At 31.9% G+C, this 26,950-nt stretch overlaps 1 protein-coding gene across 1 annotated transcript in view; it reads left to right on the top strand.

Annotated features, from left to right (window-relative positions):
• Nucleotides 1-4,946: 4,946 nt before the first annotated feature.
• LOC139489536 (uncharacterized) overlaps nucleotides 4,947-26,950 on the top strand; it is a 30,543-nt gene continuing 8,539 nt past the window's right edge. The window contains exons 1-13 of the mRNA XM_071276046.1: nucleotides 4,947-5,106; nucleotides 10,966-11,430; nucleotides 15,869-16,009; nucleotides 17,555-17,746; nucleotides 18,364-18,506; nucleotides 20,057-20,234; nucleotides 21,771-21,924; nucleotides 22,305-22,469; nucleotides 23,138-23,231; nucleotides 24,263-24,457; nucleotides 24,901-24,939; nucleotides 25,432-25,500; nucleotides 25,779-25,854. Of these exons, the coding sequence (XP_071132147.1) occupies nucleotides 5,085-5,106; nucleotides 10,966-11,430; nucleotides 15,869-16,009; nucleotides 17,555-17,746; nucleotides 18,364-18,506; nucleotides 20,057-20,234; nucleotides 21,771-21,924; nucleotides 22,305-22,469; nucleotides 23,138-23,231; nucleotides 24,263-24,457; nucleotides 24,901-24,939; nucleotides 25,432-25,500; nucleotides 25,779-25,854 (1,933 nt within the window). The 5' untranslated portion in view covers nucleotides 4,947-5,084. The remainder of the gene's footprint in view (nucleotides 5,107-10,965; nucleotides 11,431-15,868; nucleotides 16,010-17,554; nucleotides 17,747-18,363; nucleotides 18,507-20,056; nucleotides 20,235-21,770; nucleotides 21,925-22,304; nucleotides 22,470-23,137; nucleotides 23,232-24,262; nucleotides 24,458-24,900; nucleotides 24,940-25,431; nucleotides 25,501-25,778; nucleotides 25,855-26,950) is intronic.

Genomic DNA, 26,950 nt, shown 5'->3' with positions numbered 1-26,950 from the left:
ACATTAAAATGACAACTCAACACCACAGGACTACAATATAAATAAATTGGAGAACACAATTGACAAAGAAACACAAGAACAACAGCCAAAAAAAGGCAACAAGTTCAAAATTTCAATACGCCAGAAGTGCATTTTGTCCACACAAGATCTACTAGTGACGCCCAGATACAAAAGTTTGAAAGCCGAAACAAGCACAAAGTCGAACAGCATCGTGGACCAACGATCAAAAAAGTTGTGCCAAAAACGGCCAGGGTTTTCTGTTAGTTACCAGAACATCCCTATTATTTAGAATAATTTATACTTTTGCAAACAGTAAATTTATAAAATTACTATACAAAAGATGTACATGATAAAAATGAAGTATTAACTAATTACAGGAAACAACTGAAAAACATTACATAACCAGACATTTGCAACACAAAATGTAGACACATCTGAATAAGTTTAAATCTCAACGCCAAGTGACGTCATATTTGAAATTTGAAATTACAACACACACCATGGTACACCTCATTTAGATGTATAACATTACGAGAAAAGGAATTAAACAGGAGTGATAACAGATTAGCTGTAATCAAAAGTGCCGAGACAAAGACTATCACCATACCATCCAACAGCAACATACGAGTATTAGGTTATGTCGACAAAGGATTACCTTACCATACATCAGCAGCCATAGTACAACAAACTTCACATTCTGTCATGCCATCAGTTTTAGATATCACTCCATTTTTAGTAAAGTATCATCATGGAATTTACAACCGTATAGATGTCAACATCAGTAACGTAACTACTAGAACCGTCACAATGCCACCTACATACATCATTGCTGAAATACAACCCGTTACTTTCAAGATCAGCCAGTAAAGGACTAGTGATATAGATGACTTCACAACACCATTGTTAGATCAAGTTAACATTGCTGACCATTACTTGTCAACTGATGAACTACAGAGAGGTGAAATTTCATTACGTTTTATAGTGATATCTTCTCGAAAAGCGACATTGATGTTGGCCACACTCACAGGGTTAAACACCTGAAGAGATCTTGATGAATCAACACAATTTAACTAACGCTACAGAAGCATCCCGCCATCTATGTATGAGGAAGTGACATCCATCAACTTCTAAGCGCTGGTATCATTAGGAAATCACTAAGTCCATACTCATCTAATTTGGCATTAGTACGCAAAGAGGACAACTCTCTGAGACTATGTGTGGATTTTTGCTCTCAACATTAAGACGAAAAAAAATGCCTACGCTTTGCCTCGCATAGAAGATATATTGGATTGTTTGGCAGGAAACCGATAACTTATAGTCATCGACATGATATCATCAGATTGAGATATTAGATCAACACAAGGAGAGGACAGCCTTTACATTTGATTCATTAGGATTATTTGAGTATAACCGCATGTCATTCGTTCTCATCAAGTCTCCAGCAAACTACCAACGGTTGATGCAAGACTGTCTCTGTGATTTACACATGAACATCTGCTGTATATTTATAGATGATGTCATAATTTTTTCAAAGACATATGAAAAACATCTACAACGTTTGAATCAAGTCTTCGAAAGAATTAGAGAAGCGTATTTGAATTTATCGCCAGGAAAGATTGCATTCTGTCAATCACGAGTGAAATGCGTAGGTCATATAGTTTCAGAGAAAGATGTTGAGGCAGATACAGCAAAGATAGATCGTATACGCACTTGGCCAACTCCAACAACACCGGGAGGTTTATTTGTTTCGCAGGATATTATAGAAGGTTTATCCACCTTTTCAGCCAGGTTAAAACCACTTACTGATTTGATGACAACACCAAAAGCAAAGAAGCGGAAAAAAAAGAAGGAACAAAAATCTTGGATTTGGGGAGAAAAGGAAGAAAAAGCATACAAGGAATTGCAGGGAAGAATTGAATCAGCTCACATACTTGGTTATGCAGATCACCAGAATTCATTTCAGTTGCATACAGATGCTAGTGGTCTAGGATTAGGCGCCGTGTTATATCAGGAACATGAAGGTCCTCAACAAGTCATTGCATATGCTAGTCGAGGGTTGACTAAAGCCGAGAGACGTTGCCCGACCAACAAGATGAAATTTCTAGCTTTGACGTTGGCAGTCACGGACAAGTTTCACGATTACCTCTATGGACATCCTTTCCGTGTAGTTACATATAACAACCCGCTAACATATGTATTGACCACCCCAAAGTTAGATTCAACAGGACATAGATGGTTATCATCGTTAGCTGCATATGATTTTGACATCACATATCGCACAAGAAAGAACAATGCAGATGCAGATACATTATTAAGTTTACTAAAACTAGATGAGGGATCAGTTATATCCAAGGATTCCATCAAGGCTATCTGTGGAGTCATATCAACAACACTTTATGTTGATACATTAGCAGTAACACCTGATGTTTTGGATACAGTCAATATAGATATGTACATGCAGATAGAGGACAACATTGTTTGGTCACACTGACAACAGTCAGATTATCAACTGCAACCATGTATTGAATTTGTAAAGTCTGGTTTGAAACCAAAGAAAGAACATCTACCACCTAGTCCATTGAAAAGACACTTTGATCAGCTGACAGTTATAGATGATGTTCTATACAGAAAGCTGACTATAGATGACAGAAAAATCAGATAACTTGTTTTACCAGCAACACATGTTCATATGGTCCAAGAAGCAATTCATGATGAGATGGGTCATCCTGGACGTGATCGCGCTAGCTCTTTAGTGCGCGACAGATTTTATTGGCCATCAATATCTAACTAGTGGATACAACATTGCGGCCGGTGTCTTAAAAGAAAGAAGGAACCACTTAGAACTCCTATAAAGAACCTCACTTTGTAGCAACCTATGCAACTAGTATATGCCTGGATTTTCTTACCTTGGAACCATCAAAAAAGGAATACAGAATATCCTGGTGTTGACAGACCATTTCACTCACTATGCATAAGCAGTGTCTACAAGGAACCAAACAACCAGAACAACAGCAGAGGCATCGGTCAAAAGATGTGTGGTACATTATAGAATACCAAGTAGAGTAGACTAAGACCAAGGTGCTAATTTTGAAAAAAAAATGGATAACAACACGTTTAATAATTGCATGCGTCGTAACTCTTTTCTGGATTTACCTTCATCAGGAACGCTCAAAGCCAAACATTTGAAATCCGAAGATGTATAGGTACCAAACCTGTTGAAGAGCTGTATGACAAAACAAAACATAAAATAAATAGCCAAATTTATCGAAAGTCAACTTTGCCCGAGGGAGTTGGAACCATAAAAATTAGTTTCTTAATAATTTCAAAATTTATAAACGGATAATTTTAGAAAAAGTTTGTTAAATAATGTCAGTGCCGAAGTACTGACTACTGAAAAAGTGAGGTGATAAAGGAGCTATGTCAAATCCTGGGAACACAGACATCCAGAACAACGCTATACCACCCTATGGAAAATGGAATGACAGAGCGATTCAACAGAACTATATTGGGAATGCTTGGTACATTACAGCCACATCAAAAGATCAACTGGAAGGCACATGTTGCACCACTAGTCCATGCATATAATTGCACTAGACATGAAGGAACTGGGCAGTCTCCATACTTTTTGATGTTTGGCAGAGAACCCAACCTACTTATTGATATTGCTTTTGGACTTACATCTGAGGCCACTCAACAGCCAAAGTCTAATTATGTTCAGGAACTGGGACAAAGATTAGCCAAAGCCTATGAACTTGCATCTGGGACAAGGCAGCTGAAAGAGCCAGGATAAAGCAGAAGGCTGGTTATGATTGGAAGACAAAGAGGTTCTACATTTTAAAAAGGACAACCCCGTACTTGTCAAGGTTGAAGCCTGAGATGGTAAACACAAGATAGCCGACAGATGGCAGAATGATGTTTACACCATCATAGATCAACCAAACTTGGGGATACATGTATTTATTGTGCAGAAGGAGAGTTGTGAGGGCAGGAAACGCACTTTGCATAGAAACCTTTAACTGCCAAAGTGGCTTAGTACTTTAATGGCTTTGTTGTGCCAAGAAAAATATCCTTTGCATGATAAAATTTAATAATTTTCATTTATATTTGGCTGATGAACAATTACCTAAACTTAAAATTGAAAATATGCAATAAAAATAAAATATTTAAAGATCTTTCTCTTATATATTCAAGCAATTGTGAACAAATAAATTGTGATTTTTTTCCTGTTAAATGTGACTTTATGTCTTGTGACTTTCTGTCCGTTTACCATCATAACAAATAATTGAGTTAAAAAAGACCAAAACCGATAGAAAGGTATGAACTAACAATAATTTTAATATGACGTTATTCTTAAGCTTTGAATACAAAGCCATGTTCTTATTCCAATTGAACAACAACGGAGATAAAAATGGACAGTTTTGTTGGTGTTGCACGCTAGCAAATTCAATAAAAACATTCTACAAGTAATTTTTAAAATTGGCTAACGCTCAGTGTTAAGATGTTGACAAATATAATGCCTATCCAAGTTAAAATCATAGGGCATGGCATGTAAGAATTAAATCAATATATTAATTAATAAATTCTTTCATGCCATGTTCTATGCTGATTTTAACATATGTAGGCATTACATTTAATACCGAGAGTTTGCGAGGTATTAAATGTTGACAAATATAATGCATATCCATGTTAAAATGAGCATACAGTAGAGCATTGCATGATAGAATTATTTCGATTTTGATAGGAATATTTTGAACTTTTATTCTTCGAAGCGGACATATAATGAAGAACCAAAAACGTTATAGAAAATCATCAATAAAAAATAAAAACAAACACATTTAAACTTACTTTTAGAATGTTTTTCGAACATGAATAGGGGCGTAAATAGATTAGGGCGAAAGGACCCAGATTTACGACATTGGGTTGTCGTTCGTAACCTCCTTCGTTTTGGAGGAGATAATAAAACACAAATACAACAAGTAGTAAAACTATTAACTTCCCAGTGGTTTTAATGTTTCAGTTTTGGCTACCTCAACGTAAACTGTATTAGTCTTTAATTAATCAACATTTTCCAGTATTGTAATAGTATGGGAAACACTCTGAGAAAAGGTAATTTACTTTGATTTATTATCAATTCACAGTCAAATTTTATAAATGTAAACAAGGACGTATATTATGTTAGTTATACGTCCTTGATGTAAATTGTAATATTTGATCATGACTGTTTGTTTGTATATTTTAATATGGTTTTGCCGATTTTTTATAAGATTTATAATCAACTCTTCATATATATATATATACAGTTTGGGAAAGATCCTTATAAACAAGTTATTATTTCTTTATTAAATTTTTTAATTTAAATATAAAATTGTAAATTTTACCCACGCATGCACGGCACATAGTCATCAATAAAAGAAGAGAAGAAGAACAGGTTGGGCACATAAATGTATAAATGAACAGCAATACATGCATGTACATGTGCATAAGTTCTAACTGGAAAGTGCCTGTGCATGCAAGCCATCTTAGGTCAGCGAAATAGACTTATTTACACAAGAAACCATGTCAAACAAAAAGACCAACACATGACCAAGGGTTGCTTGAACACAGCTGTGATTTTAAATATTTGTATGTCTGATTATTGCTACAATGTATATATGAAATGTAATGTAAATAACTGTATATATGTAGGACTCTAAAATTGTTTCATTGACTCCGTTATTTTTCTCGTATCAATTGTTTTGCAATGGTCGTTTTGATAACCTCTATTCACAAAACTACTATCTGCTGGGTTAGCCATACGATAAACTATAGGTTACAGTCTTAGATCGAGACTTGTCTAATCGGCAATCATATGATGATACTACACAACTGCTTGGTATGTCACTAACTTGTTGACGAATATCAATCTCTTTCATAGACATGACAATACGTATTGTACAAAAATATTCAGGTTATAGAATAACTCAATTAGAAAGTTAAAAAGTAGCTTTTATTTCAAGCAAGTAAATAACATTTGATTAAAATCATAGAAGGAGTTTCTAAATTAAATTTGGACGAATTGAAATACATCGACACTTGGTGTATTTTGACTTTTTCGCTCTCTTTTACGGTATGCACCTTCCCCTTACTGTCATCAGTTTTCTATGTTGATGAGAAGTCCTTTTATCCACTACCCTGACAGAAAAACGTTTGTCCGCACTGACACAGTGGAGTTCAAAGGTTTTGTACTGTGTGTGATTTTGTTGGAAAAAAACTCCACCGTATACAAAGTCTTCTATATCCCAGACTAAAAAAGTTTTGTTTCATTTGTATCGCTTTTCTTGTCTTGTAAAAAACCTTCATCTCCACAAATATTCTCGTTTACCGGCATGTCAATTTTCGTATGTTCAAACGGCTTGAAGAGTCATAATGCAAACGTCCACACTTTCGCAAGCAAACATGCATTAGCGGAAAACGCACTTTAGCGTCTGACACCATCACACTTAAGCGTATACCATCGCACTTTAGCGTGACCATCGCACTTTAGCGTCCCCATTGCACTTTAGAGTCCTACATATATAATGTATATCTACATGTATACTTTAATTTTAAACGAGAAGACCTCATTTTGTGTGTTGCTTTTCTTCCTTATGCAATAACCTAATCATCATGCCTTTGTGTCCTATAGATACATGTACCATGCATAGTCAGATTTGTCATCCATTATTATGATTATTCAGTTATGATTATTTTGGGAGAAAAACTAAAATAAAGACGTCCAGATATTGTTTCCGTCATCAGACCGACTTTTAAATCAGACATGACTACTGGTTTTAACTTTAATACACATATTTTCATAAATACTAGATGGAACAGGACAACTATTTTCACGTTTATCTGCATGCATACTATGATTAAACTACTATAATATATAGAGATTCTATATAATATAGCAGTGATCACGGTGGGGAAGAAACTTAGAACTTAAGGATGTTTGCTTGTCATGTTTTCGGATTTTTGTCAGATTTTCAGAATCCTCTGGTTTTATCCATTTGAATGCCTTAAAAAAATTGCCCATTGACCCCCACTTTTTTTTTTATAAATCTTTTACATGTATAATTATAAGCCATCTGTTAAAGTCTTATAAAATCCTTGCTATTTTTTAACAGTTTTTGAGAACATAATCCCGTCAATGATAAATTAAAGCTATGAATAATCAAGAGGGAAAATTTCCCTGCCTAAATTTCAATGGCTATTATCTCGAAAACAAGCACTTTGACCTATATATTTATTTGGCTGTTTTTGTTCCTTTATCAATCCTCTTTTGATATATACATGTACTAGTGTTATGAAAAGCTTGTTATTTTGAAACTGAGTTGCAAACTTTCTTAATAGCAAATACACTTTATTTATAATATTATATATGTACGCAGAGACATATATTGTATTATTATATGTCTTTGTTCATATATACAAAAAAAGAAGATGTGGTATGATTGCCAATGAGACAAATATCCACAAGAGACCAAAATGACACAGAAATTAACAACTATAGGTCACCGTACGGCTTTCAACAATGAGCAAAGCCCATACCACATCGTCAGCTATAAAAGGTCTGATATGACAATGTAAAACAATTCAAACGAGAAAACTAACAGCCTTATTTATATAAAAAAATGAACGAAAAACAAATGTGTAACACATAAACTAACGACAACCACTGAATTACAGGCTCCTGACTTGGGACAGGCACATACATAAATAATGTGGCGGGGTTAAAGTATACAGAAACGCGAAAATAATGGAACATAACAGAAAACAAAAAAATGGTCATTACTACAGAAACCTGTGTAACTCTCTACCTGGTCAATTACTATTAATTAAGTGTTCAAATCATTTTTAATGGCTTTCATTTCTATTTCTCATGTAAATTCTTTGAATAAACAGTGATCTACATTGATTATATGAGTAAATAATATTATAGTAAAAGATAAAAACTGTTTTGTCCCTCAGCAGCTTCAAACTTTCCATTTTCTCACAGTTAAAGAGACAGGAAATATTTTTTTGTTTAAGGAAGTCTTCAAATATCACTTTTATTACTTTCAACCCATGTATTGTCAACATTTATTGGGGGCTGTTGTTTTAGTAATTAATTTTTCACACCTAGAAATGCCAGGTAAAAGGTAAAAAGATGCATGTAACTTCATTTACCTGTACTTTAATTTACCTTTACTTTTAATTACCTGTAAAATCATACATTTTGAATTAAAAATTATATATTGATTTATAAATGTTGAAATAATATGTAAATTTTTATATATCTAAAGTACATGAAGTATGTAATATCATAATTCATAATATTTTTATATATCTAAAGGGTGTCTTCCCGATTGTCCCACTTTTTGAAATTACAGGTAAAAAGGTAGTAAAATTTTGTGGGACAATCGGGAAGAGTTGTGTGGGACAATTGGGAAGTTTAATTGTGGGACAATCGGGAATTGTTTTGATTGTGATTAATCTGTTTTTATAAACTGCAGTAGGAAATTACAGGTAACTAATCGTTTTTCTTGTAAAATATGAAAAAAACAAGAAAATAAATTGATATTTACATAATTTTATTTCTTCATTAAAGAATGATAGTGGGTTTCAATCAAGCATTTTAAAACACAATGACAAGCTCGTGCAATATGAAATTCAGTAGAGATTATGATAGATGTGGTATAAGGTACTCTCGCTGATGATAAACATTTTAGTTATATATTATAAATAAGAAATATTATCTTATTTAATGAAAAGAACAGAAATCTGATGTTTTAATCACTCAGAAATATTATATTTTTATCATTGAAAAGTGCATTAATTTCATAATTTAAAAAACAAATCATATTGTATACATAAATAAAATTGATATAATCTAATACTTTGAACAGTTAATAACTAATTCTTGTTATTTTAACACAACAAACATCAAGTCTATTGTTTATTTAAGAACATTTCACACCATAAAATAATGTGGGACAATTAGAACTTTTCATGTGGGACCAGTGGCGAATCCAGGGGGGGGGTTCCGGGGGTGCGCACCCCCCCTTTATTTTTGCCGATCTTTGCATTTGTATCGGGACATATGTTTTGCACCCCCCCTTTGCCCTGGGTGCCCTGGGTTAGCACCCCCCCTTTCGAAAATTCCTGCATCCGCCCCTGGGGACAATCAGAACTCTAAAATTTTAAAAAGTGGGACAATCGGGAATAAACCATCTAAAGTATGTACTATCATAATTCATAATAACTTAATTTTAAATCAGTAGGAATAAGTGTTATAAATGAATAAAACATATCAAATTCATTAAGTTATATAAGCTGACATTTGCATAAAGATTAAAAGTTTAAATTTATTTGACTTTTTATTATGTTTTTACTTCAATTAATAGTAAAAATAACCATGAAAATTTCAATCGACCAGTATTTGCCAGTATTGACCACTTCCAAGGGGAGTATTGTCCAGGGCGGTAAATACCGGTAAATACCGGGGGTGGTATTTACCGCCCAACCTTGCATGTAACAGCACCTCAACTAGTCCTTAGTGGCATATCATGAGTTCTTAGTGCACTAAGGACCCCTTAGCAGTGTTTAGACGCACCCTTATCTTGACCGAAATTTGGTAGTTCATAGCTATAGGTCAATGTTCTGTTATTGTAATAAGCCATTTAAAAGGTCTATTTCTCAGATTCTACTCGTACAAGCAATACAGTATATTTCAACTCTATTTGGTGTACAAAAAAAATGTACTGAAAGATTGTTACATGTAAGTGTACATTGTACATGTCAATCTGACATGGTTCATCTGACCTCTTTTTTAGGTTCAGTGGTCAGCATTTAGTTTTAGTTATTATTTTAAAATAATAAGCTGTTATAATTGCCAATGAGCATGATGAGACACTATCCACCAAAGTCGGACTTACATTTGTATGTGGATTTAAGCAGATATAAATGATCTGCCTTCAACAATAATTAAGTAAAACCATTTCATTAAGTCAGCTATAGAAGGCCTAGCCATGACAACATGTTGAACAATTTAAAAAAAAGAATAAATGGCCTGAATTATTACAAAACAATAGGAGAAAAACAAATATGATAGACTGCACTGCAGCCAACAACACAGTACTGAATTACAGGTTCTTGATTTGTTTCTGTTTCTAATACAGTAATTAGCAATAGGTTAACTACATGTATATTTGGGGTATGCAATCATTTAAGGTGTACATGTTCATTTGGCTGAGTTCATATGGTCTTGAGTCTCTTGACCTTATTATCATGATTTCAATCTTCAAAGTGTTAAGTTTTGGACATCTGTAATAAAACGGTGATCTTTAAGACTCTCATCATAAAATTCATTCATGATCAGGCTTTGTGTTCATCAAAATTTTGAGAGCCGTTCAATGATTATCATACACATTTGATTGGTTTTTTTTTAAAGTTTCATATGTCATTCTTAAAGTTTTAAATAGCTTATCTATCACAAAATAAATCAACTTAATGTCAAACAGGTTTTTTTTTTGAATTTCCTGTCAATGATTTAAGAAAAAATTCTCTGTAGACATGGTAGAGGGAAACTGCACCTATCTCGTTTGATGTTTTAAAAACAAATTAAATAAGATTAAAAGTTTTTCCTGCCTACGATGAGTACCTACCCTTTACTATTTTCCTGTGTTTGGGGAAACCAGCTTTAAATTTTCAAAGGCCTGAGTAAAGTTTTTGAACGAGACCTATAAAGCCTGTGCTATCAACCTCAGAGTGTACACTCTTGTTTTAGTTTGAATGAAATGCTGCTAAGCCTGTCACTAACAATTACCTTCACATTTACATCAATAAATGATGGCTTTTCATTGTTTTTATTTAGTATCATGAGTATATAAATTAGAAATGTAGTATAAACAAATAACCTGAGTTTTTCACACTTTGCATTTAAGTATACCGTAACTCTTTTTTCAGGAAATTATTCTTATGAATTGGATCAATATTCCAAAGTTCCTTTAACATCTCTAAGTGATGACTCTGATGATGAGGATGTTATTTATGGACATAAAGTGGACAGTGGGAAAATAGAACTTCAACTGATTCCTCCTCAAAATGGGAAACCACCAGTAAATAGGCCAAAACACCAACAAAAAGTTATACAACCAGATCCTAAAAACTGGACTGTATTTTGTTGGGTGACTTGTATATTGATAACATGTATAGTAATAGCAGCAGTTGGAGCACTTAAGTTATCAGCTTATTATAATAATACTGACAATAAAAATGTTAATTCAACTGGGATCTTGAATAATCATACAAACCATGTGATATCTCCTCAGCAATCTAAACCAAACATAATATCTGTGATTAAACCACCAGCAAAAGGAAATATAAAACATCCAATTGGCAAAGATTGGAAGAAAAAAATGGAAAATTATGGTAAGTTAAAAAAGCAGTATTGAATTTAAGAGTAAGCTATCACCCCTTTTCATCATTTAAAAATTCCTCTTGTTTGTAGTTTTTATACGACTGCAAATTTTTTTTGCGTCGTATAAAGCTATCATGTTGTTGTCGTCTGCGTTGTTGTCCGAAGACACATGGTTTCCGTGTCAGAAACCTATGCTGTGTCAACTATTCAATCACAATCCAAATTCAGAGCTGTATCAAGCTTGAATGTTGTGTCCATACTTGCTCCAACTGTTCAGGGTTCGACCTCTGCGGTTGTATAAAGCTGCGCCCTGTGGAGCATCTGGCTACTTTTATGTTATTTCCCTGTATAATTTTGGACTGTTAATTTCTTAATGCAGGTGTGTGTTCAGTTTTTTCTCAGGAAAGTTTTGAATTGATATATGTTCTGTTAGTACCTATTCAAAATTCCTGATCACTTATTAATTGGGTTTAAAAAAAAAACAATCAAGATTTAGTGGTCAAAATTTTTGAGCAGATTTACAACAAATTCACCCTTTTTTAGCGACTTCTATGTTTAATCATACTTAAAAGTACAGACAACACTTCTTGGTATAAAATATTATTTATTGGTTATACATGTAGTCATGTACATAAACCATATATGTAAAATTATTTCAGACAATTGCAATCAAGCTGTTATACTATTTTTTATAAGGTACTTGATCGTTTAAGAATAAACATTAATGATTTTAAGAAAATCCATTTAAACATCTACTATAAGACTTTATTTGTATATCTTAGTAGTACATTGTAGTTCAATAAAGAGTTTTCATACATGTATGTGTCATTTTGATCTTAACAATTTTTATACGACCGCAAAATTTTAATTTTTTGGTCGTATATTGCTATCACGTTGGCGTCGTCGTCGTCGTCCAAATACTTTTAGTTTTCGCACTCCAACTTTAGTAAAAGTGAATAGAAATCAATGAAATTTTAACACAAGGTTTATGACCACAATAGAAAGGTTGGGATTGATTTTGGGAATTTTGGTCCCAACATTTTAGGAATAAGGGGCCAAAAAGGGCCCAAATAAGCATTTTCTTGGTTTTCGCACTATAACTTTAGTTTAAGTGAATAGAAATCTATGAAATTTTGACACAAGGTTTATGACCACAAAAGGAAGGTTGGGATTGATTTTGGGAGTTTTGGTTCCAACAGTTAAGGAATTAAGGGCCAAAAAAGGGCCCAAATAAGCATTATTCTTGGTTTTTGCACCATAACTTTAGTATAAGTAAATAGAAATCTATGAAATTTAAACACAAGGTTTATGACCATAAAAGGAAGGTTGGGTTTGATTTTGGGAGTTTTGGTCCTAACAGTTTAGGAATAATGGGCCCAAAGGGTCCAAAATTGAACTTTGTGTGATTTCATCAAAAATTGAATAATTGGGGTTCTTTGATATGCCGAATCTAACTATGTATGTAGATTCTTAATTTTTGGTCCCGTTTTCAAATTGGTCTACATTAAGGCCCAAAGGGTCCAAAATTAAACTTAGTTTGATTTTAACAAAAATTGAATCCTTGGGGTTCTTTGATATGCTGAATTTAAAAATGTACTTAGATTTTTAATTATTGGCCTAGTTTTCAAGTTGGTCCAAATGGGGGTCCAAAATTAAACTTTGTTTGATTTCATCAAAAATTGAATAAATGGATTCTTTGATATGCCAAATCTAACTGTGTATGTAGATTCTTAATTTTTGGTCCAGTTTTCAAATTGGTCTACATTAAGGTCCAAAGGGTCCAAAATTAAACTAAGTTTGATTTTAACAAAAATTAAATTCTTGGGCTTATTTGATATGCTTTATCTAAATATGTACTAATACTTTGATTTTTGATTATGGGCCCAGTTTTCAAGTTGGTCCAAATCAGGATTCCATATCAAGTATTGTGCAATAGCAAGAAATTTTCAATTGCACAGTATTGCACAATAGCAAGAAAAATCTAATTGCACAATATTGTGCAATAGCAATTAATTTTCAATTGGAGTTATCTTTCTTTGTATAGAATAGTAGTTGATAATATATGTTGGAAATTTGCCAGACATGACTATGATGTCATTTTCTATTTTTATTTGCCAAAAACTTTATGTAAATAACTTCATTGGAAATTTGCCAATATAAAATGTTGCTGATGAAGCTTTTTTTCCTTATCTTATCTAAAATGTTTTTAGATAATGTATGTTGGACATTTGCCAGACATGACTATGATGTCATTTTCTATTTTTATTTGCCAAAAACTTTATGTAAATAACTTCATTGGAAATTTGCCAATATAAAATGTTGCTGATGAAGCTTTTTTTCCTTATCTTATCTAAAATGTTTTTAGATAATGTATGTTGGACATTTGCCAGACATGACTATGATGTCATTTTCTATTTTTATTTGCCAATAACTTTATGTAAATAACTTCATTGGAAATTTGCCAATATAAAATGTTGATGATGAAGCTTTTTTTCCTTATCTTATCTAAAATATTTTTAGATAATGTATGTTGGACATTTGCCAGACATGACTATGATGTCATTTTCTATTTTTATTTGCCAATAACTTTATGTAAATAACTTCATTGGAAATTTGCCAATATAAAATGTTGCTGATGAAGTTTTTATACGACCGCAAAATTTGAAAAAAATTTTCGTCGTATATTGCTATCACGTTGTTTTTATTGTTTTATACAATAAACAATGTATATTCACTTTTACTACCAACCAATCTTTACCATTCAGTGATAACAAGCACTTTATTTTACATTTTAATATTTTATGATGTAATTAAAAGAGTAGTTATTGTTGCAAACTCCATTAGAAATTTGAATTGATATCAGTTTTGGAAAAAGGGAAACGGGGATGTGAAAAAAAGGGGGGGGGTTTAAATTTTTCTCATTTCAGATTTCATAAATAAAAAGAAAATTTCTTCAAACATTTTTTTGAGAGGATTAATATTCAACAGCATAGTGAATTGCTCAAAGGCAAAAAAAAACTTTTAAGTTCATTAGACCACATTCATTTTTTAGATTTAAAAAGTTTGAAGAAGAAATCTGTAATTGATTTGTAAAATCTTGACATTTGTTTTGTGTAAAAAAAAACCATGTAATGTCAAAAATTTGATCACAATCCAAATTCAGAGCTGTATCACGCTTGAATGTTTTGTCCATACTTGCTCCAACTGTTCAGGGTTCGACCTCTGCGGTCGTATAAAGCTGCGCCCTGCGGAGCACCTGGTTCAAACATGCACTACATTGTAGGTGTTGATTTTTTCCCTTTTAATATCAATAAGTTATTAATTCAATGAACATGTAGATTGCTTAAAAACACTTTTTACTCTCAAATGTTTCGTAAACAGTCATGGTTTAATAAAAGATTTTACTAACAAAATCAACATTAAAATATCAGAAGAATCTACAACATTTCTGGTGAGACTAAAAATGGAAAATTGTGTTAATAAAGCTCTCAAAAAGATGTTTGTCAAAAGATATCTGAAAAATGTTGATGTTATTTTTTTGTAAGAATGTACATTGAAGACCTGTTAGTGACCTTCTGCTGTTGTTTTTTCTATGGTCGGGTTGTTGTCTCTTTGACACATTCCCCATTTCCATTCTCAATTTTATCATATATAATATTATCAAAGAAAGCAGTGCATCAGTGTTTTCCATTCGGCATTTAAGCCGGGTGTGCCGACCACCTTCTTTTGAAAGCCGACCACCTTTCGATTCTAGGAGGTGGTCGGTATTTTTTTTCAAATTCCAGATTTTTTTTCGGTTCCGTACCGTTAAAATTTGAATACTAATTGCGCCTCGCTGATTTGTTTTCATTGACAAAGATGGCGTCCAATCGTCAAATTTCAATGTTTTCGTTTATCAATCGGGGGGAAAAGACAGATGACGATGATGATAAAGAAAATACCAGACCAAATAAGTTAAATAAAATTAATAGTAATGTTGAAGTTGTGGAAATTGAATAAAAATCAAAATGGATACTACTGTTCTGTGTGCCAAAAATACGCGGCATATTTTGATAAATAATATTAAAAAGTGTGGACAAAGAAACAAAGAACTTAAGTCTGTTGTTGTTAAATCCATGCTGATGCATAAAATTGTAAATGAAAGAAGAGAGAAAAGAGATAAATTGTTGAAAAAAATCAAATCAAAAAATATTTGACAATTAATATGACTACTAGTATTTATGTTTTTTCACCTCCATTAAATGTGAATATTATACAAATCTTTATTTTTGTGACCCCCACACAATGCCACAGTAATTAAATTTAAAAAAAACGTTGGATATTTAAAAAAAAAACACCCGGTTGCAAGTTATTTTTTGAAAACACCCACCTTACCTTAGTGAAAAAAGGAAAACACTGGTGCATATTTCACAGTTGTTTTATAATGAATTTAGAATAATATTTTTTCAGGGTCTGAATCCTGTGTTAGACTTATAGATGTTGATAATGATGGTGTCTTAGACATTATATTTGGTGCATCACTATCAGAGAATATTGGTGAAGGTTTACAAAAACTACATACGTCTGCTGAGGAAATTTGTAAAATGAAACGTAAGTTGAGTTTACATAAGTTCTTTATCTTGTTGTTTGGATTCTAGGCATTCAACTGTAGCATCTTTTCATAAATGAATCAAATAAAATACAAAAAAGAAATTTTGTAAAGTCCACAGGAACAGGAATATTAGAATTCAATTTGAATTATAAAAGGTGATGGGTAACCCATCTCCAGCTATGGCATTAGATTGAAGGTCACATGAATACCTATTCAATCAGGTTGACTTATTCACTGGCAAGGGAATAATTCATCAGCTTAGCAATGTTTCTTTGCCTTTTTTGACAAAATTGGAGCAAATTGGCTGCTGAAGGCGACTTGTTATTTCACTATTTCAAATTGATTAATGATTGAAAGAAAAAAAAAATCTTATTTTAATTTTTTGTATATAGGTGGAAGCTTTTGCCCCATTAAGTTTTTATGAAATCTTGCATGAATAATACATTGACTCAATGCAGGTTTTGCAGAAACATATTGATAGAATGTGTATTTTGTGTTTGGGATTTTTTCCATCTGTTTTGAACAAAAAATTTTGACGTATATATATATTTGAAATATGTAACAAATCTTCGTTGTTTTTATAGGACCCTAAAACATTTTTGGGATCGTATAATGATATGATGTCGTCATCGTGGTCTGCATCGTCCGAAGACACATTGGGTCCCAAAAGGGTCCCAAAACAAGCTTTTTTCTAGTTTCAGGATAATTACTTGTGTACAAGTATTTTAATTGCTCTGAAATTATACCGCAATGTTTAAATCCTCAATTAGAAGGTTTGGATTCATTTTGGGGCCAAAGTTTAGGAATTAAGGGCCAAAAAGGGGCCAAAACAAGCATTTTTCTAGTTTCCAGACAATAACTTGTGTGTAATTGTATGGATCTCTCTGAAATTGTACCACAACGTACCATATAACAAAGGGGAGGCTGGGATTAAGTTTTGGGTTAATTGCCCAAAATATGTAGGGATTAGGGGCCTAAAAAGGGCCATGTTTCTAGTTTCCAAACAATCATGACAATAACTTGTGTTTAAGTGTATGGATTTCTCTGAAATTGTACTACAAGGTTCAATACTACGAAAGAAAGCATGGGATTGAGTTTAAGGCTGATTGCTCTAAGGGGGGTTTCAAAAAGGTTTTTTTTGGGGGGGGTTGTGTACCATTTTTTTAAGGCATATTATTTTTTCAAAATTTTTCAAATTTCAAATTTTGAAAAGTTTCAAGAAAAAAATCTTCAGTTGCACAGTATTGTGCAATAGATTTGTTAGATCTTTGACCAAATTAATTTTCTGACACAAACCCATATTATGTAAAAAAAAATTGATCACATTCCAAATTCAAACAGTGTCAAGCTTGAACAAATTTGCCCCAACTGTTCAGGGTTTGACCACTGGGGTCGTATAAAGCTGCGCCCTGCGGAGCACCTGGTTGAACTATGTTTTGCCTCGCTTATTACGAATTTTTTAATTACTGCTTTTATATATTTTTGAATCCGTATGACCAGAACCAGGTTACAAGTTTTTTTTTTCTTTCTTTCCAATTACACAGATATGTCTTATCCCTGCCTAGGACATTTGTTTGCTATAAGAGGTACTGACGGTGAAGTTTTATGGAAAACATTTACTAAATCAGCAGTTATATTTATAAATTGTGAAGATTTTGATGTGAACAAGGATGGGCAAAAAGACTGTATAGTTACTGGAAGGAGGGCAACTCTTCAGGCAGTAAACCCAAAGAATGGTATGTTGGAGTAACTTTTTATTAATAATTTGTTCTGGTAGAAGTATATATATTAGTTATTTCTTTACTATAATTGTTTTTTAGACAAAATATCAGTGACAATTTTTTTTTAACTTTATCCTTTCATTGGTTGTGTGCCCAGTATGGAATAGAATTTCCCCTTTGCTCTTCAGCATAAGGTTTCACAGATACAACAAAAATAAAAAACGATTTGTTGAGTACTTTAGAATGGCAGTTTTCTGTATATATATAAATTGAATGTTCAATTAAAATGGAACCTTGTAAGAAAAAATGAGGACCTTTAAGTATTTTTGGTCATAGGTCCTGGGCTGATATGCATACAACTACTTGTTTTAATATAAATGTTCTGAACGGATGTATTTTTCTACATTTCCGATAAATTAGTACACATACTACGATTGAAAATCTTAAGTGGTTTTATGCATATCAGCCCTGAACCTGCCATTGCCCAATGTTAATTTGAAAAATGAACAAGAAAATGCTGAATTTGAAGCAAACAAAAATAAATTGCAACAAAACTAATTTGATTTACAGCTGTAGATAATGAAAGGTAGCAAATTATGGCAAATAAAAGGTCGTACTATTTTGTATTTCAGGAAAGATATTATGGCTTGGTGATAATAATTTAATGAAACCAACATGGAATACTTACCAAGTATTGGCTTTACCTGACTTTGATCAGGACGGGGTACCAGAAGTATTGGTAACTAATGGAGGGGATCCAGATAAAGATCCAGAGGTAAACTGATCAGTTTAGTTTCTCAGATAGAGATGAATAGTTTGTCTATATTTGGTCAATATATCATTGCAAGGTCAACATGTCTGCCGGAAGAAATATCTAACCTTGTCTAATTTGCCAAGAAGTGAGTCATATAAAGTTTTCTTTCTTAGGTTTGTTTCTTTTTTGTATTAAGTGATATGTCAACTTTATTTATTCACCTATTTGTCTTGACATGCTCATGCCTTCATGACAAAGATTACTTGACTTTTACCTAATTTTCATGGTTCATTGATTCAGATTAAGGTTTCAGATTAGACCTCTGTGTTTGTTTGACTATGTTTGATCTTAAAATATTTTCCTTATAAGGATTACAATCTTGTCTGGATGAGATCACCTGACCTTAACCTTATTTTTATGGTTGATTGATCAGATACATTGTTTATGCTAGTTTCTAAGAAACAATAAGTTATAGGTCAATTATATTTGGTCTGTAGGATTACTTTTTGATGTACATGTTCATCTAACAAGAGTTAATGTACTTGCTTCTTAATATATAAGTTAAAGGAGATGTGGAATATATAAGTTAAAGGAGATCTGGAATATATAAGTTAAAGGAGATCTGGAATATATAAGTTAAAGGAGATCTGGAATATATAAGTTTAAGGAGATCTGGAATATATAAGTTAAAGGAGATCTGGAATATATAAGTTAAAGGAGATCTGTAATATATAAGTTAAAGGAGATCTGGAATATATATGCCAACAAGACAGCAATACAATGTCAAAAACATCAAACACAAGTTTTTAAAGGAGTAAGTTCGGTAAGTGCCATATTTGGCCCCAATTATAAAGTTCATGGTTACAAGACAATAATTGTTTTAAGTTGCCTTAAAGACATGTGAGAATGTTAAACAGAGCTGTTTTTGTCAAAGTTTAATTCTAACACGTTGATTTTTACATCCCAAAAAGGTCAAGATAAGGAATTTTGGTGAAATTTGACAAAATCAGCTGGATTTCAACCAAATAAAGGACCAGGAAACATAGAGCGCATGCGTCGACAAGCTTAATATTCAAATAAGACATGTTAAATGTCTTCACAAACATTATTTTAAAAGATCTTTGTTGTCGACGTATGCGCTCTATGTTTCCTGTCAAATAATCTTTGGAAATTTACCCATTTTCATTGATTTTTTTGTGAAAAATCAATATGAGTACAACTTGTGACGTCATAATGAAACGCAGAAACGTAAAATTTTCAACAAAATGGCTTATATCCTATCTAGTCAATGTATTAGCTTTAATTTATCGTGATATTAGTCAATAAATTCCAATTTGAAATTTACGCTAAAAAAAGGGGGCCATTTTAGGACCTTATCGAACATACTCCTTTGTATTAAATAGCTAAAACTATTTGAATGTGACAATTTAAAAAATGTATAAGCCAATGAAATTCTGAAAATCTTTTTTATGTTTGTAGTTTTACAATCTTAGTAAAATTAACTAAGAATATTTTTTTGGGAAAAGTTATTGTCACTAATACATTTTCAAACCAAGAATTATTTTCTATAGGAACATAATCGTCATTCCGGCCGACTCCTTGTTCTCTCTGGTGCTACTGGGAAAGTTTTTGGCATCAGATATTTAGCTGCACCAAATAAGAAAGAGATCTACATGTCGCCAGTTATGTATACAACTAAAGATGGTTCCCAGTATATTTTATTTGGCACTGGTGGAGAAACTATACCAGGTAATTTAGTCGATTAACTCTAGGGAAAACATCTTTGTTGGGGATTCCTATGATTTCATTAGAAAAACAAATCACATGGTAGTACTTGTTAGGTAACAGAGAATCAAATCTTTATTTTACTACCACTCTCTATTCATATTGTAACAGAAATAAGACAACATTGTAAAGGTGATCTTTTTTTTCATGTTGGCATAACAATGTACTGTGTTAAAACATTTCTCAACAGGAACCCTCTTACACAGTCAAATACACTCCTGCAGCAATTGGGTTACCGTAACTTTTTTTTAGTTTAAGAAATTAATTATATTAAGTGTGAAAATATATAAACAATAACTGTTTAATGTCTTTAAATATCAGCTGTATTTGTACAAGTCCAGCATAATATAAATACAGCTGATATTTAAAGACACTAAACAGTTATTTTCTTTATCCTGCAATTAATTTTGTACATTTTTTCAATCCGAATAGTTGAATTTGATTTTGAAATGAAATTGACATGACCCCAAATTGAACTGTGATGTAAACAGTAATTTGACATTACCATTTGCTCCCAACAGAAGCAGGTTACATGGAGACTTTAAAAGTCTAGTATACATACATGTTTATTGCTTCGTGTTATCTGTACACCTGTTTTTGTGTAGTAGAAAGGTCAATTGCAGAATAAAATTGTTAAATGTGGACAGTGTAGAGTGGCCAAGTCGACTTATCTGACATGTTGTCTTAGCTAATCATTGATACATCAATGAGTAGTTTCATCGAATTTTGATTGTGAAAGCATTTGAAACATTGATAATTTATATGCAAAAGTAGGCTCATAATGTGATGAACTAATATGAGAGTAAAATCTTATGTTAGAACATTTTTAGAGTTGACACTTATGCAAAAATAAGCAGAATTGATTTAATAGGCTATTTGCCTATTCCCGTAATTGACCCCGTTAATAGAGATCCCTTCTTTTAGTTGTCTCCCATATGAGGGACATTAATTTTTGATTACAATGGGAAGCTAGTAGAAAGAGCAAACTTACCTGTGTGTAATGTGAGTAATCTTTAAGGTTTTCAAATGTTTTAATTACATTAATTTGTTGTTCAGCTAAATACTGTTGATATCAGAAATTATTTTTCATGAAAAATTAGTTAAACCGACGATACATCACTTTCAATTCATCATGTTTGCATTGGCAAAACCAAAGGGAAGTAATTTGTTTAAAAAGTGTATAATAACAGAATGGACTATTGCCAATGAGAAAACTATCCATCATTTTCAAATGAAGTGGATGAAAGGGATTACAGGCAACCTTACAGCCTTCAATAATGAGAAAAAGTCATACTGTTTAGTCTGCTCTGACATGAAAAATGTGGAAACCAACATTCTAATTTGTAACAAAACAATGTATGAACAAATAAACATGACAGACATGAACCAATGAAAACCACTGTACTACAGAATTTGAACAGACACACTGTCTTGTGTCTTACATTACAGAACATTTTTTTGTACTTACGAAAGAAGTAATTAAAATATTTGTTATTTCAGGAGATCTTCTAATGATATCTGTACCAGATTTGTTTCATTATGTAACAGATACAGACCATAATTCTGTAGTTCCAGGAATAAACGGAGAAAGCAGTTATGACTATTGGCAAAATCGTATAAAAGATGATGCCACTGGATTAATCACAGTTGTTAGGTCAGACTTCATGGACTTATTTTGTTCGATTTTATTCATAATTCACAAAAATAGTTAATTTTAACATTTTTTCTAGTTATAGCTAATACTAGTACTTTTGAAATTATTTAAGACTGCCATAACATCCAGAAGCTCTATCAAAACCCTAAAGTATATAGACCAAACATTGACAGCGAAGATTCTTAAGATAAAAGTATCATCATTTTGTTGCTCTTCACAAAGAAATACACTTTTACTCAAAATAAATTTTGAGTTACCAGTAGGTTATAATTTCATTTTTATAAAATGCCAAGTAGTACATGTACTATTAAGGATTGTTTCACCACATACTCTCTAACTACGGTACAGGAAATTAATTTATGTATATTTTTATATTTCAGAGGTAAAAACAAAGGATACATGGTCCCTCCCGTCATTGTAGATGTGAACAAAGATGGTGTAGATGATGTTTTAGCATCAGGTTATGATGGAACAATAACTCTCATTGATGGACAAGATCTCACTGAGATATGGTCAGCTCACTTTCCTGGGATGGAGTCTTATACGTAATTATTTAACATAATTATGTCTGGTTACTTTTCGAATTAAAAACAATGATACTGTAGATAAGCTTTGATAAGTGAAAATGCGTAGAGAGAAAAATGGAAAGCCATGTTAAAATAGATTAACCCCTGTTATGTGTATTTTTCCTTTTATCTTTTTTTTGTGATAATTTTTCATATCATGCTACTGGCTTGAGAAAGAAAATTGTTTTAAGAAACTATGGAGTGCATGTGCCATTGTCAATGTTAACATCAATGTTATCATAGACGAAATAGCAATAAACAGATTATTAAAATGATCTTTAAAACTCAATGATCTTCCTCAGTCACATTTCAACTCGGGGTTATCACTCTTCTATGAGATTGTAGCTGTGAAACATCCTCACATTTGATAAACAATCTATAACCTATAAATATCCTTTTCTCCTCATGCAATTTGTTTTGGTACTATTAAACAGAACTTTTTCTTGTAAATTCATAATTTATAGTATAGAAAAGATAAAGTTTTCAGCGTTTGAGGGGAGGTAATTTCCCAACTGAAGAATATGAAATGAATCCTTTTTTGTTTAATAATCTTGATGCCATCAGTGGACAATGTACTGCATAACTCACAGAAGTTTTGCTTTCTACTAAATTTTATTTGATATGATATTCTCTTATTATATTTACAGATCACCTTCCCCTGGATATTTTAATGATGATGAAACGTTAGATTTTATAGTTCATTGGAGCGTAGGTGCTTGGCCTCAGTACACACTTACACAGGTAATAAAAGGAATAATTACCTAGTAATAGCTCACTCAATTACTTCTCACCATTTTCAAAAGTTTATTTTGATTTGAGACTCAACGATTATAACAATGTTATAATTTATTTTGCTTAACAGTTAAAAACAAATTTATTTTCATTATGGACATGCTTAAAATTGACATTTGTAAACAGTAAAACACAGATTTATATCTTTCAAAATAAATGCAATACTGTTATTTCCTTCTTTTGCAATACTAGGCAAACAAATAACTGGTAATATTCCTGTATAAAACTTGCTACAGATGTTATTGACAACTTTTTCATATGAATGTTGCATAAACAAAATGATATCATTTATAAAACTTATAAGATAAAATGTTATCTCCAGGCAATCTACTTCTTAAAGTCCACTATTCTTTCCAGTCAAGAGTATCTGTTAAGTCCTGTCTGTTGGTGAATATGTAAGTCTTCTAGACTATATGGATTTCTGGATATGATTTTGGTATTACCTTTAGCACTAGACCACCCCAAACCCACCTCAGCATATAGGAAATTTTATTTCTGTTACTTCTATTACATTTTTTTTCTTCAAATTCCTCCTCGAGTACATGTTCCCGACAATGACCACTCTAAAATCAACCACTATTCATATCAGGTATTTCAGGCACACTTTTTCTTTATTCTTTATTCCACCCCTTTCATTTTACAGAAGTTAATAAAATTTTGTGTCAGAAAACAGCATGAAGAAAATGTTTTCTAGTGATTTGTTAAAATTGTAGAAATCAGAGATACAATTAAATATAAAAAGAAAGAAGTTAATTCAGCAATTCAAAGTAATATAGATCATAGGTGTAATGGAAATGTCAAAATAATTATGTTAGTGAATAAAGTGAATATTTTATGTAGCCATTTATTCAGATAAAAATCAATCTGTTTATCAGTTTGTTTTCAGGTGTGGGAAAATACCTATTAAGATAAATTTGTTAAGCTTTATTTTATGATACATGGGTGAAAATTATAACTTTACTGAATGTTTTCTTTTTCAGAATTATATTATAGATGGCAGAGATGGATCTAGAATAATGACTATGAACAGTTCACAATACCAGATGTCATCTGACCTCACTCTACATACAACACAGAACAACAGAGATTTGTTTATCTTCAAAGTACGAGGTAGAGGGAGCCACATAACCATGGACAGGGACAGTGGTTTACATGGTTTGGATAGAATAGATAAGGTAACTGTCAAATTTGATATTTTATAAGAATGAGAACTTTAAGTTAAAGTTTTCACATCTTTTTGATACAAATTTATTAAACTAAAATTATTTTAATATTTATTTTTTTCTTCATTTTCACAACTATTTCAAACTGGAAGCAAGTTTTTTGATAAAAATTTGATTTTTTAACATAAGTGAAACATAAAGGTTTAATAAACCTGCAATTCTGACATCAGACACATATTATTATCCTACAGTAGAAATTTATGCAGTCAGTGACTAAATAACTCAAGTGGTTATACTATCAACAGACAATACAAATAATACATGCACAAAAAAATATGATTATAGTGATCAACATTTGTGTTAAGAATTAGATAAATGTTGATTGAAAAATGTATGGATCCATAAACAGAAGTTGTATGAAGTAATTTAGAGTGTCTTCTTTTATATATTTGCAGGGACCATCTCCAGCTCATATCCTGGATGCACACTCTAAGGTAGGTTATAAAATATTTTTTTTTACAGTAACAACAATCAAATAAACTGATCATAGATATATCAGGACTAAAATTTTACACTTACGCCAGACACACGTTTCGTGTCAAAAGACTCATCAGTGACGCTCAAATGTGTAACTACTTACTATCAGGCCATTGCTCTGGCTTTTAAATAAACCACAATCCAAAAATGAATGGAGCAAAACTTTTGACTGTTAAGGATCTAATATTTTTTGAGATTTCAAAAAATTAAATATGTTTGGCTTCCCAAAAACATGTCGTATTTTACGTGATAAAGATTTTTTAAGAAACATGTGTCATCATGTTGCCATTGTTATGTGCACTGAATTTGGTCTTTTTGAGTTGCAGTTGAAAAAAATATAAAAAAATGCACTTAGTTATAAGTAATAGCTATTCCACATATTTTTATCAGGCAAATTGTTAATTTCCTATATACAAATCATTTAGGTTTAATTTTTCTTCTCATTTTAGTCAGGAAGTAATGTACTTGGTAATGGGGACCATGGTCCCATAGGAAATCCTCCTAAAGATCGACCAGGGGTAATGTATTTAACGTACTAATATTTTTGCATTTTTCAATATCTATTCTCATTCATTATTAAAAAAAAAAAACAGGAAAATAAACAAATATTTTATCTGATACATAACATTGCGTGTCTTTAGTATTAGCACTCCATGTAAAATGTAGAAATTCATTGACATTAGATTTTTAAGAAATATGACATTAAAACTAAACTTCAATGTAGTATTGTGTATGATGTAATACTTGGTTTACTTTGAGTTTGAACTTGTTTTTATACAACTTTTACTTTATATAGAGAATCAAAAGACATGGACCTGAAGGAGAGCAACACGGAGTCCCTGAAGAACATCACTATTTAGATGAAAAAGCATGTAAGCCTAAAACTTGTTTTCATTTAGTGCATTTTAAATTTTACTGTGACATGATCATTAGTTGCTAGTGGTGTAAAAATTGGAATTCCAGGACAAAATATTTACCAAATGTAGATTGAAAGTTTTAAACAGCCAATGTTGAACTTTAGGTTATGTAACAGTAACATGTATCTCAGGCCATAAATTTTACTTATTTTTATGGCCCCTGCCCCGCAACAAAGTTGTCGGTGCCATATAGTTTTCCCTTGTCCGTAATTTTGAAATTCTGTAATTCCAAAATTCTGTAATTCCAAAATTCCGTCATTCCATCATTCCGCAACAAACCATTATACAGAGTTTTTGGAAAGATTAGAACTTGTTCTAAATCTTTACTTAGGCACCACCCTCCCTAACAACAGGACAGGTTAGCTACTGTTACTAAATGTATTCACACTAAAATATAGTTCCCTATAGTTCTCATGTATGTACACACAATACACAAATAAACTGAAAAAAACGGGGTATATTATTGGAGCAGTTCATTCAAGAATGTATGTCATTCAGGTGTGTTGATGTGCAGGCTTTTTTAAAAACATTTGGTTAGGTAAGTGGGTATTGATTCAACTAGTATGATTGACAACTGTCATTATCACTAAACAATCAGAGGCAAGGTGGACCTTTAATTACAATGCCCCACCTCCTAAACTGCCAATCAAATTGACCACATTACCTATCAACCTCAGTCTTACATAATTACAGACCACTACAATATGCATCTAATTCTTAATACACAAGTATTTGACCTCATAATTGATTACACAAATGTGTGTATTGTTTGTTTGATATTTATAAGGATGATAGATTTATTTATTGCCAATAACTTTTGATCTACATTACATAAAGTAATTCTGCAAATTCTATCTGTAAGATAAATGATTAATGGATTAACAAGATATAAAAAAAAATGAAATATGAATATAAATATGAATATATAAAAGGTATTTAAGTATGGCCTATAATTTACTTGAAAAATTTCCAATAATAATCTGTAATTAATTAACAATTTAGATTAGTTCACTTTTTTATCAGGAATTGGCTTGAAACAGTTTTAAAATTT

This window comes from Mytilus edulis, chromosome 9 (assembly GCF_963676685.1).
Source record: "Mytilus edulis chromosome 9, xbMytEdul2.2, whole genome shotgun sequence".
In the NCBI taxonomy this organism is placed as follows: domain Eukaryota; kingdom Metazoa; phylum Mollusca; class Bivalvia; order Mytilida; family Mytilidae; genus Mytilus; species Mytilus edulis.
Note: the sequence above shows the minus strand (reverse complement) of the source record. Positions and strands in the feature narration are given on the sequence as shown.